The sequence below is a fragment of the Bombina bombina genome, chromosome 5 (genome assembly GCF_027579735.1).
Source record: "Bombina bombina isolate aBomBom1 chromosome 5, aBomBom1.pri, whole genome shotgun sequence".
NCBI classification, from domain to species: Eukaryota; Metazoa; Chordata; class Amphibia; order Anura; family Bombinatoridae; genus Bombina; species Bombina bombina.
Genome location: NC_069503.1, coordinates 366,211,191 through 366,224,864, shown reverse-complemented (window position 1 = coordinate 366,224,864; position 13,674 = coordinate 366,211,191). Strand labels below are relative to the sequence as shown.

The following is a 13,674-nucleotide window of genomic DNA, read 5'->3' as shown; positions in this document are numbered from 1 at the left end:
CTAGCTAAAATAAATACAAATTGACCTGTAAAATAAAACACAACCTAAGTTACACTAACACCTAACACTACACTACAATTAAATAAATTAAATAAATTAAAAACAATTAAATTAATTAAATTAGCTAAATCACAAAAAACACTAAATTACAGAAAATAAAAAACAAATTACAGATCTTTAAAATAATTACACCTAATCTAATAGCCCTATCAAAATTAAAAAAGCCCCCCCAAATAAAAAAACCCTAGCCTAAACTAAACTATCAATCAGCCCTTTTACCTGTAAAAAAACAACAAAAAACAACCCCCCCAACAGTAAAACCCACCACCCACACAACCAACCCCCCCAAATAAAAAATCAGCTCTTTTACCTGTAAAAAAAAAAAACAACAACAACCCCCCTAACAGTAAAACCCACCACCCACATAACCAACCCCCCAAATAAAATACTAACTAAAAAAACCTAAGCTCTATTGCAGGCCCAAACCCTAACCTAAAAATAAAACCCACCCAATACACCCTTAAAAAATCCTAACACTAACCCCCTGAAGATCGACTTACTGTTCTGAAGACCGGACATCCATCCTCAAGGAAGCGGCAGAAGTCTTCATCCAACCGGGCCGAAGTCCTCAACGAAGCCGGGAGAAGTCTTCAATCAAGCCGGGCGAAGTGGTCCTCCAAACGGGCAGAAGTCTTCATCCAGACGGCATCTTCTATCTTCATCCATCCGACGCAGAGCGGGTCCATCTTCAAGACATCCGACACGGAGCATCCTCTTCATCCGGAGTCTTCTTACTGAATGAAGGTACCTTTATGTGACGTCATCCAAGATGGCGTCCCTTAGATTCCGATTGGCTGATAGAATTCTATCAGCCAATCGGAATTAAGGTAGAAAAAATCCTATTGGCTGATGCAATCAGCCAATATTATTGAAGTTCAATCCTATTGGCTGATCAAATCAGCCAATAGGATTGAGCTTGCATTCTATTGGCTGATTGGAAAAACCTGTAATACCAGCACTGCAGGTAAGTGAACGGTGAGAAAAAATGCTTGTTAGCACCGCATAGCTCCTAACGCAAAACTCGTAATCTGGCCGATAGGGTCCATAACTTCTTATATGCCTCAGAATAAAGCTCAGTTTTGTTGCTGAGTTATATTATTTTAATAAGGAAGTGCTGCTTATTCTGGTCTTAAGCTACTCAAATGCCTATTCATGAAACATCATTCTGGGGTAGATGTTTTAAATAATGTTTCACCAGCTTCTTTGCCCTTAAAACCTTGATAAATAGGTGATAATCTCAAGAAAAGCCAATTTAATCTGAACTACAGTTTTGTATTGTTAAAACTCCCTATGTTAACCAAGTACTCTCATATTTATTTAGTTAGTTTCACAAATATTGATACAATACACTGTAACCTTATTTTATGTTAAACTACCTACAGCCATGTTCTGAAGTAGAAGACACAACCAGGTTTAGTTAATGGAGCCTGGCCTGCCCCCCCCCCCTTGTGGTCTGGAGTGGTTATAAGAATTCCCTGTTTTCTTTAGAGAAAGAGGTATATAAGTATAAATAGGAGGCAACTCAGGAATCAGTTCCCAAATGAGTATTGTCTCACAAATTGGTGAAGGATTGAAACCAGCGTTGTACAGTGCATAGCTTGAGAAGATACAATATAGCCTTCCAGTGTTCATATCTGGTCTACAACTTTGCCTACATAAATGCTTTAAATATTGGAACAGTGTATTCCAGTGCCAAGGTGTTTGCACATGGTGTAGTAAATCTCCTTTAGATGTCTGCAGTCAAACCTAGGTTCCAAAATGGCAAAAACACACATAATAAGAGGGAGGTGCATCAGTTGTGTTTAGTGTCTAATGTCTTTTTAATGTTTGATCTTAATGGGCCATGAAAGTCAAAATTAAACTTTAATAGTTCAGCTAACGCATGCAATTTCAAGAGATACTTTCTTTGTCAAATTTACATCATTCTTTTAGTATCCTTTATTGAAAAGGATATTTAGGTAGGCTTCGGAGCTGCAATACTCCTAAAAGGAGCTCGCTGGTGATTGGTGGCTACACATATATGCCTCTTGTTATTGGTTCACCAGTTGTCTTCAGCTAGCTCCCAGTAGTGCATTGCTGCTCTGGAGCTGACATAAAAAATATTGCATTAAAAAGTTATAAGGGCTCAAAGATATGAGGTCTTAGGTGTTAGAGAGAAAAAAAGCAGCCAAAGGGCTTTAACATTGAGATACATACATACATATACAGTACATGTCTATAGATGTATATGTATGTAAATATAAATGTTTATATATGTGTACATATGTATTTATATGTGTACATATGTATTTATATGTGTACATATGTATTTATATGTGTACATATGTATTTATATGTGTACATATGTATTTATATGTGTACATATGTATTTATATGTGTACATATGTATTTATATGTGTACATATGTATTTATATGTGTATATATGTATTTATATGTGTATATATGTATATATAGATGTATATATACATATAAACACATAAATACATATGTACAGATATATAGACACACATATAAGTGCATTGGAGATCTTTGCTATTAAGTAGATGAAAAAAATAATAATGTGTATTTACTGTACATATAACATTCCAATGTTCTGCACATAGCAGAATATGTTCTAAGTATTGGTAAATAGATATTCATATATATATCTGTGTATATATATATATATATATATATATGTAAGTTCAGCTTTTTGAGCATGTCGGGTTAGCGCCAGAGCGATAACTTTTTACTTTCAACTCGTAATACCAGCGCAAACTGAAACACACAAAAAGCTTACTTTTAGCACTCTAGTGAAAGTGCAAAATAGTGCTCCACTCGTAATCTGGCCCTATGTGTTTAACATGCTTGTAACATGGCTATATGCAAGCAATAGTTCAATATTAAAATGATATAATATAGCAGAGCATTTTCTTTTTGCACTTTTATGTCACCTTTTTATTGGAAAAGAGAAAACCCATAAAGAAAGATGTAGGCATAATCAGTAGTTTGATGTTTTTGTATTTATTTAAAGGGATAGAAAAGTCAAATTTGAAATGTACATGGGTGCATTTCAATTTTAAAGGGACAGTCAACACCAGAATTTTTGTTGTTCAAGAAGATAGATAATCCTTTTATTACCCATTCCCCAGCTTTGTATAACCAACACAGTTATATTAATACACATTTTACCTCTGTAATTACCTTGTATCTAAGCCTCTGCAAACTGCTTATTTCAGTTCTTTTGACAGACTTGCATTTTAGCCAATCATTGCTCACTCCAGGGTAACTTCACGTGCGTAACGCCCTCTAGTGGTGAAAAACTGTCAAAATGCATTCAGATTAGAGGCGGCCTTCAAGGTCTAAGAAATTAGCATATGAACCTCCTAGGTTTAGCTTTCAACTAAGAATACCAAGAGAATAAAGCAAATTAGTGATAAAAGTAAATTGGAAAGTTGTTTAAAATTACATGCTCTATTTTAATCATGAAAGTTTATTTTGGACTTGACTGTCCCTTTAAATTGAAGCATTTATGCAATTTACTTCCTTTAGCAAAAATGTGCATATGCAGCTGAAAAACAGTAATAACTTTTATTAGAACTATTTTTGCTAATGGAAGTAAACTGCAAAACTACTTCAAACACCCATTATTATACGTTATCTTTTGATTCTGTTGCATGTGTAAAGGTAAACTAACAGCTAATTAAAGGCACATTCTAGCAAAATCTACTCGGTGGAACCAATGAAATGGTACCTGTTGCTCACTTCTGGAGTTTAAAAACAAAACTTAATGGGACACTTTTTATAACATGAAGTTAATTGCAAATTATTCTGTGGCTAAATAGCAATGACAAATTTTACATTGGAATATCCCTTTAACCATATAAAAATTATAATACTGGAGAAAAAGGCCAAATAAATAGTTACAATCTCACATATAGTGCGGAATATGCTGGAGTGTGACTGAAACAGCTCTAAGCTACACTGTGATTAGTTAGATCTGTCCAGGAGCATAATTACATTGTATCTGTGATTGGGCAAAGCAAAGAATACCGTTTAGACATATTCAGATATACCCCATTATTTACAAAACCCTGCAAATTTAGTTAAAGGAACGTAAAAGTGGTAAAAGAAAATGCTCTAGTATATTAGATCATTTTATTTTTGCACCATTTCTTTCATATAACTAACTTTAACATCATTCAAATGAGTTAAACACATAGTTAAAGTTAGCATCAGAGTAGCAATACATTACTGGGAGATAGTTGAACATCTGGTGAGCCAATGACAATAAACATTGTAGCAACCAATCACCTGCTAGCGCTCCGTAGTGCATTCTTGATCTTGAACCTACCTAGATACACTTTTCAACAAAGAGTACCAAGAAAAAAAATGGTAATTTTCTCAAGAGATGTTAAAACATAAGTATTTTGTGAGACTATATACTCTCCCCTAATGAATGTGTTCTTTTGTTGCACAGGAAGTGAATATGATGAAGAAGAGGTAGATGTTAAGACATAGTATTTTGTGAGACTATATACTTTCCCCTAATGAATGTGTTCTTCTGTTGCACAGGAAGTGAATATGATGAAGAAGAGGTAGATTATGAAGAGTCAGACAGTGATGAGTCTTGGACTACTGAGAGTGCCATCAGCTCTGAAGCCATTCTGAGCTCTATGTGCATGAATGGAGGGGATGAGAAGCCATTTGCCTGCCCAGTTCCTGGATGTAAAAAGAGATATAAGGTACAAATAATACACACATTATTTTGTTCACACTACATCCTAAGGAACCACATGGAATTGTATAAACAAATATACCAAATAATTAGTTTTATTTTTCATTGTCATGATTTTTTGAAGGGCACTTTTCACTAATTAAGGAATCATCTTAAAGAAGTCGATTGATTAATTTGTTTGGTAAAGGGATATTCAAATATAAAAAAGTGTGTTTCCTTCTTAATACAGGGAGAGTCCACAGAGTCCACTTGTGGAAAATACTGAACCTGGCCACCAGGAGGAGGCAAAGACACCCCAGCCAAAGGCTTAAATACCTCCCCCACTTCCCTCATCCCCCAGTCATTCTTTGCCTTTTGTCACAGGAGGTTGGCAGAGAAGTGTCAGAAGATTTCGGAGTAGTTCCTCAGGAAGGGTATCTACCCTTCGATATGGGACTGGAGTTTTAAGTAGTCTTGTCAGCCTCTCAGTGAGAGCATTGATGAAAGTTAGAGTCTGGAGATGCAGGGAGAGTCTTTCTGCGAACCTATCCAGACTCATGTTAACAGCTCCTAAGCAATCAACGTTGACGAGTTTCGCTGCCTGCTTTTTCATCACTCAAGTCCATGTCAGAAGCGATGCTATAATCTGTCACACTTGAAGGACCGTGTTTCTGTTCCACGGCACAGATTCCGGTAAGATCGTTTCATTTTTTTACACACATGTTAACGCTAGAAGACAGGGTCTCAGTGGGACTACTTTTATCTTTATGGAATCAAGGGTTAATATCTCCTGAGGGGGATTGTTGAACAGTGGGGTTTAATCATATTGATTTATGTGATTTTAGCTGCTTTCTGTGTGCGGAATGTTTTTTTTTTGGCTCATAGGCTTATAAGGAACATATAGGTTATTTACTTGAGAGCTGCACATTTTTATTTAGCTTGGCGCGCTTTTCCTTTAGCAGCGGCAGTCCTGCATGGCACACAGTGTGACCGGGTGTGGTCACGTTTTCCATTTCCTATTCCTTACTGAGTGACTACGGAGAGGAGCGAGCTTTCTCTATTCTGTCTGGGTCATAGGAGGTGGTGAGTGCCCCAGCCATTGGGGTTTAATGTGCTGTTTTTTCTCTGATTTGAATAGGGTTACCCTAGTTATGGAGGATTCTGATATTTTAGAGGGTGATCCCTCTACGACAGAATTTGATACCCGTGTATATTGCGAGGAGGCCTGGGTAGTCCAGCCCTCTCAATTATGTTCCGTATGCCGCATTATGGTGTTTTCATCAAACAATGTTGAGATGTTAGATGCCACTGAGCTGTCTCTGAGGAATCAATGTCCTGTGAGGCGTTTCCCCTACAGTCATCTGATCCTACTCATGCAGCTTCCCCTTACACCTCTAATCCTCCACCTGGGGGGGGACTTTTTTCCTCCAGTCATTACTGCGCAGTTCCGTATGGCCATGTCTGCGGTCTTAGCTGTCTTGCCTAGTACTGTTTTCGCGCAAGCGGAGGGTTAATCCTTACACTCCTGCCCAGGGAGCATCATGTAAAGTGACGGTTGTATCAGATCAGTCATCTGGGGATGCGGTCCTCTCTGAGGCTTTAGAGTACGAACCTTCTGGGTCGGACCCTGATACTTCTATTCCTCCAGTAGAGGAGGATTATGCTTTTATATTTAGAGTGGCTCGCCTGCACTTGCTTCTAAGAGAGTTTTTTTGCGATATTAGAGGTTCCTAGTACTAATCTGCCAGTCGAATCGCAGAACTCTATATCAGATAGCGAACTTGATTAAGACGGGGAAGGATGGAGATCCTATTCCTTTTCGTCTATTCTATTTTTTTTTTTTTAATTTTCCCTGTTCCAGCTCTAGAGGGGGTTGTGTTGTTACACATTCCTAATTGGCTATCACTTTTTGTGTTCTTGCCAATTTAAGAATAGTTTTATTCTTAGAGCCTTTGGTTGTTGAGGAAACTCTTTTTAGGAAGATGTTTTCGTCATAAGGGATATTTATGTACGAACGACCTAGGTTGTCTCATTTTACGGAGGCTTCCGGTTGGAGCATCTCTGTCTCGATTCGAGGTGAAGGTTCACTCGATATTCCCGAGAACAATTTAAGCCATTGGAGCTTATATTTCCTTAGATGGAATTTTTTCCCAAATTTCTATCCCTTGAGTCCACAGCCGGCAAGCTGTTGATCACTTTGTCAGATATGACTTCTATGTGCTTATCTTTCTCTCTATTAGAGAGGAGAGCGATTCTGAGAGAAAACACCTTTTTCTCTTGTTCCTTTAGTGTGGTCTAGACCCAGCGTCAGGATGTCCACTGAGCCTTAGTTAATCAGATGGTTTTTGGAGCCGACTCAGTTCAGACATATGTCCAAACTGTACAGGCCTTCCTAATCTAGATGGAGGGACCTGTTTCAGGTCCTATTTTGGATCTCGTTGGAGACTGCCTATCGCTTTTTCAGGCGTTTAATTCAGGATCATATAGGATCCATGGGTCCTAGAGACTTCTATCCAGGGCAATTTTCATGATCTTGATTCTGTCTTTCTGACAGGGAGAGTACCTATCGCAGTGGGAAGTTATTATTTCATCGCGTTTCCTCTGCTTTTGAGGTTGGCCCAATTTTAACAGCCCTTGAAATATTTTGCTTTCTCCACACCATATATTATTTGCAATATTTTTGGCCTTAGTCTTCAGCATCTTAATGTAAGCGCCTAATTCTCCCTTAATACTTAATCTATTTTTAAGGTGAGTAATGGCTTCTGTTTTAAGCGTTTCTGCCTGACTAACAGGCGATTTTGGGGAACATATTTCAACACTATGTATAGATTCAATTGATCCACTTCTAGTAACAGACATTATTATATTGGCTTAGTATTTGGTTAAATTAAAACGCTAATACAATTTTTGTGGCCCCATAGAGGGAGTGAAAGCCCATCTTATTTGGGACCTATGGTTCTTATAGTCAGCTCTTTATGTCTCCTCGTTCCAGAGGGAGACTATAGAGTACCCTCTACCTTTTTGTATGGGAGAAACAGTGTAGATCACTGTCGAGGATGGATATCATACCCTTTCATTCCTCCTTGGGTTCCGGTTCCTCTGGACCGGTCCTTTCAGTACTTTGGTTTGTTCAGTCTCGCTACTGATTCTAAAATTTATTAGGTTCTGGGGTTTTCTTTGGCAGTGACCAGAACACAGATCTAACGGTAGCTCCCCCTTGTCTTGGCAGTCGCTAGCTCTGTGTTAAGTGATCATTGTCATGGGATCCAGATGGACTTTATTCCTTATGCAAGGACTCATCTCTGATGAGGCTCAGTGTGGGCGGAGGCAATGGAGTGGCACTATTTAAATATGTCTTAGCATATTTACCTGGACTACAGGTGGAGTCAATAGCTCTTCAGTGTACTTGTCAGGATCTCCCTGTTTTTCTGTGGGACATCTTCCTTTTTTCATCTGGGGCAGTTTTTGACTTCAGTCACATGTCTGTCAGGCTGGTGAGGGCATACCTACGGTGGGCTTAGAAGATCAGGAGGTCTTTCCCTCCCATTCTTCTTTTTCCTTTGGATCTCCAGGCAGTCTTTCTGCTCTGACAGTTTAGCGACTGGTGCGTTCCATTGTAAGGATTCTAGCCGGTCTTATTTTGCTGGCTTGAATCTCCTTTTGAGTTTGTGTCTCCCTTACTCTCAGAATTGTATATCGGTTGGGTTATGGGCAGAGGCCCACTGCTGTTCGCTGTCAGCGACCTTCTTTTCAGGGTGATCATCCGTATCAGATGTTATCGGTTTATCTGAATTATATCTGGTGGGGGACGCCGAATGAGAATCTCTAGACGTTCCGTCTCTATTCCAGTTTACCCTTTATATGTCGTGGGTCCGCTTGGATTATTGTTCCCGATCTAGGGTTTCTCCTCAAGGAAGGTTCTTTGTGGCAGGGATCTGCTGTAACAGGGTCTCTTTGCTTCCTCAATTCCTTTTCGCTGAGGCGGACTGCGAGAGGTCGATTAGTTCTTAGCCGCAGAGACGATTTTTCTGAGTGGTTATGGTCCGCTCCGTAGGGTACGTAAACTGGTCCCTTTTCATCTATGGTAGGTGTGGAGGACCCCTCGACTGTGATGGGGCAGGGTCCGTCCTGGCACACTAATCAGCCTGCCAGGGTTCCTTCCTTCCTCCAGGAGGTTCTGAAGAAGAGCCTCTTAGTTGATTCCCTGTTGGATCAGTTTTGGCCCTGTCTGTCTGTTTTTCTTTTTGGCACCAAAGGCTTGTAAAGCTTCTGGATGTACAGTTTTTGTTATGGCTCTGAATGCATTCAGGCCGGTGTATGGTTCTGATGCGCTTTCCAGGGGTTTTTGGATCATGCCCTGCTGGTCTTGGCATCGGAATACCTTTGTTCCCATGTGTGAGGTTGTCTTTAAGTTGTTCTTTTAGAGGTCCTTACATCTCAATATTACTTCTGAGTGTAGAAGTCTCTGAGTTTACCTATGATGCGACCCTCCTTTTCGGGTGTTGCATAATAGTAAGGCTATCCTATGAAACTAGTTAGGATTTCTTCCAGGTGGTGTTAATCGCACTTTTCAGTGGAGAATTTGTAGTCTATTTTTTATATCCTATTCCTTCTTCACAAAGGAAGGTTTTTTTCATTCCTATAATAGAACCATACCTTTCAGTTCTCTATTTAGCCTATATAGGAATAGACAGTTCTTCTGTTTGTTTATGTCTGGAAAGCATAGGGGTCAGAAGGCATCTTCACCTTCCTTGTATTTTATAATTGAGGGGTATCGTCCGCTTGTAAAATGAGTCGGCGAGACGCAAGCTTCCTCAGAGTTTTTCGGCTTAGTTTTTCGAGCAGTGACGTCCTTTTGGGCCTTTAAAATGAGGCCTCTATGGATACGTTTTTGTTGGGTGGACTACTTGGTCCTCCTTACTTCTTGTTTCCAAAATGTTATTGAGTTTTTACTTTGCTTCTGTTGAAGCAGCCTTCGGGAGATAGGGTTTTTCAGGCTGTGGTGCCTTCAGATGGGGTCCGCCCCCTGCTTTTTGCCCTCCCGTTAGCATTCAGTGTCCTCTCTAGCTTGGGTATAATTTCCCACAAGTAATGAATGCAGCTGTGAACTCTCCCTGTATTAAGAAGGAAAACTTAAATTATGCTTACCAGATAATTTCCTTTCTTTCTGTACAGGGAGAGTACACAGCTCTCGCCCGTTTTCTCCGATCGACGGCCCTAAATTTTATCTTGTTCTTCTGGCACCTTTTTCACCCTGATATTTCTCCTACTGTTCCTTGTTCGCTCGGCAGAATGACTGGGGTATGAGGAAAGTGGGGGAGGTATTTAAACCTTTGGCTGGGGTGTTTTTGCCTCCTCCTGGTGGCCAGGTTCAGTATTTCCCACAAGTAATGAATGCAGCTGTGGACTCTCCCTTTACAGAAGGAAAGGAAATTATCTGGTAAGCATAATTTAAGTTTTTTTATATTTTAATATTCCTTTAACACACACACACACACACACACACACACACACATATATATATATATATATACAAAATGAGGAAGAATATATATATATACACTAGTAACTTTTCTGTCCCGACTAGTAAACTTTAGTGCTATTTTCTCACTTCTGTATTGAAACATTATTTTTGTTCTCATTTTTTAATCTCAGACATGATTTTAATATGTCAGATATGCAGTAGAGGCCACTCACATTAATTAAAAAAAAAGTATTACTTTAGCTGGGGGAAGGATACAATATGGATTGTTTAAATATGACACTAAACAGTGTTCTCCACAGAAAGCTTTTCCAGCTTTGTGGCACTGAAGTAGCTGGGTAGCGACAGTGTAATACTTTGCAATATTACAACTCTATCTGTTAGTTATAAATATTACTTAAGGTATCCAAAGAATAAACTAATTGCATATTGTAACAAAAAAATGGATGTAATGATACTTTGTGCAACAAACATTGAAAACAATTTAGTATTAGCTAATTTTATATTAACATTGGCTTCAATTTTAGCAGGGTGGTCAGAAAAATCAGCCAGGTGGTGTGCCCATTAAATAGTTCCTGGGGAGAACAAGCTCACTCTAAAACCACTTTTCACTTTTGTTTTAAACAGAATGCTTGATAGAATATGTATAGCATGTATAATGTAATCCCAAACAGAGCCTGGTATACACAGGCAGTAGTGTAGTTTGTCTATCCTTAAACTGGCTCCTGGAAATGCTTGAGGTTTGTCAGCAACAAGCTTTTTCCAAACTTGGTGCATAGGAGAGCAGAAATGCTTACACTGCAATAAACCTCATAAACCTATTCAGACCAGGATTTACAAATACATCTTTCCATTGCTAACTGTATTTTTTGGATTCTGTCCATCAATGATCTTATGTGTATGTAGATTAAATTGATTCCTCTTCACAAAAATCATTTATCCAGGGGTTTATGACAAGAATAGCTCACTTAGGGCCCGATTTTATAAAGCTCTCTGGGCTGGTGAGATTCTATAAGAACGCTCGCCAGTTCTTCTATTTCCCTGGTGGAATTCTATAAAGCCATTTTTTACCCTGAAAAGAGGGCGTCTTACTAAGGCATTTTCGTATGGGAAGGATACATTACAAAAGTGCGCAATGAAAATCATAATTTTTAAAATAATACAGAACAAATAATTGAACCATTCACACAAAAATACTCAGGAAAAAATTGTATTATTAAGGTGCATCAAAAATCGTAACAATATCGCTCACCAAAAATGTTTTTTTTTATCAAAAACATAAAATTTGTATGTCATTTACACAGGAATAAATCGTATTACATATGCACTGCATTAATCGTAATTTAAGTACGCCTTATGTGCAGAAAACACATAGAAATTCGTAATGGGCTGAGCATGGACGTTACATGTGCGCATTTGAAATTGTCTCTTAAATCCAAGCTTAGTTTTCTAAACATTTTCGCCCTACAGATCTCACTGTTTTTTCTCCCAAGTTAAAAGATGGCGCGCTTTTATCAAAATATTTAAAACACTAACTACTATGAAAGGAAAACCTAAGCATACGAAAATAAGTGGTTTAAGGTACAGTGCACTGAAAGAAGCGTAATTTGATTTGTATTAGGCGTAGTATTCAAGTTTAAACATACACCAGGTTCTCCCTGTGTACTTCAACATCCATTGCAAACTTTTACATAGCAGAGAGCTCTATGGGGGACATCGCATTCACTAACAGGGACATCATTTTATAGAATTCCATGAGGGCAGCTCCTTCAAGTGTCAGCGTCTTCAAGTGTCAGCGTGGAAAACCTTGTCTAGACCAGCACATTTTTTAGAATCGTCTCTTTAGCCATGTGGCACTCAGAGAATGTCTCACATTCACTTCCTGAGTATAATGCTGAATACTCGCTTAGCTGCAATCTGCAATACATTGCTAAGGTGTAAATCTACCCACATAGCAGTCGGTAGTATGTATTTTACTTAAAAGAACTGTAAGCACATTGCTTCAAGTTTCTGTATTCTTGCCATATATTTACATAGTGTGTGAGTTTGAAATGGTTTAAATGCATTAAAGGGACAGTCTACACCAGAATTTGTATTGTTTAAAAAGATAGATAATCCCTTTATTACCCATTCTCTAGTTTTGCATAACCAACACAGTTATATAAATACATTTTTTACCTCTGTGATTATCTTGTATCTCAGCCTCTGCAAACTGCCCCATTATTTCAGTTCTTTTGACAGACATTCATTTTAGCCAATCAGAGCTGGCTCACTGGAACTCCACTTGCGTGAGCACAGTGTTATCTATATGACACACATGAACTAACACCCTCTAGTGGTAAAAAACTGTCAAAATGCCCTGAGAGAAGAGGCGGCCTTCAAGGGCTTAGACATTAGCATATGAACCTCATAGGTTTAGCTTTCAACTAAGAATACCAAGAGAACAAAGCAAAATTGGTGATAAAAGTAAATTGGAAAATTGTTTAAAATTATATTCTCTATCTGAATCATGAAAGTTTATTTTGGACTAGACTGTCCCTTTAACATCATGTATGCAGCAGTTGATATTCAATAGCCAAACACCACCCACTAGTTATTTGGAGAAGCTAATTAGGAGTAGACAAGGCTAGTCACAGTCATTTTGTTAGCAAAATATTAATTGTTCTGCAGTTTCTTATTTAATAATCTCTGCTAAACACAATCAGGGACACATATGTGGCAGTGTTAGGCTTGTGCCATCACAGTTGTCAGAATTGGAGAGCTCTTAGACTTAAGCTATAGTAAAAGGGGTTAAAAAAAAACAACACAAGTATATTGCAAAGTTGTTTGTCTACATTTTATAACAAAAAAGTGTTTACTGACTATTTAAGCAGGAGGGTGAAACTGAGAATACTGCTGGCAAACAGACCTGCTCAAAAATAAATAAATGGTGCACACTCCCTGATGAAGGCACTTTGTACTGAAACGTATGTGGTTGTTATCTGGCGTCACACACTCTCCGTATAAACTATAAGAAGAGTATAACATGAATCCCTGCTGTACAAATAGAACTGTAAATATTATAATTATCTTTATTGGTAAAGATCTTTATATGTAACAATCTTTATTTGTAATTAACTTTATTTGTACTAGAGCTGTAAATATTATTATAAATATATTTATTTGTAAGACAGCAACAGACTGTACACAGGACATATAATAAATAAAGACTGGGAAGGCAATACTGAGGCAGAAGGATTATAGGGCCCTGCTCCCTACAGAGCTTACAATCTAAGTGATCGGTATTTAGGTGTTTGCATAGCTTTGGCCCGTTACATCCTGTCTTAGGGACACCAGGGCATGGTACGTATGTTTTTTTAGCTTCAGGGTTTAGTTAGAATGCCCGTGTCAGACAGTAGATCTATTGTTTGCATACTAGCTCCCTGACGTATATTA

General features: G+C 38.3%; 1 protein-coding gene across 1 annotated transcript in view; it reads left to right on the top strand.

The window, feature by feature from the left end:
• Positions 1-13,674, top strand: part of JAZF1 (JAZF zinc finger 1) — a 619,397-nt gene that overhangs the window by 543,617 nt on the left and 62,106 nt on the right. The window contains exon 4 of the mRNA XM_053714185.1: positions 4,616-4,785. Within this exon, the coding sequence (XP_053570160.1) occupies positions 4,616-4,785 (170 nt within the window). The remainder of the gene's footprint in view (positions 1-4,615; positions 4,786-13,674) is intronic.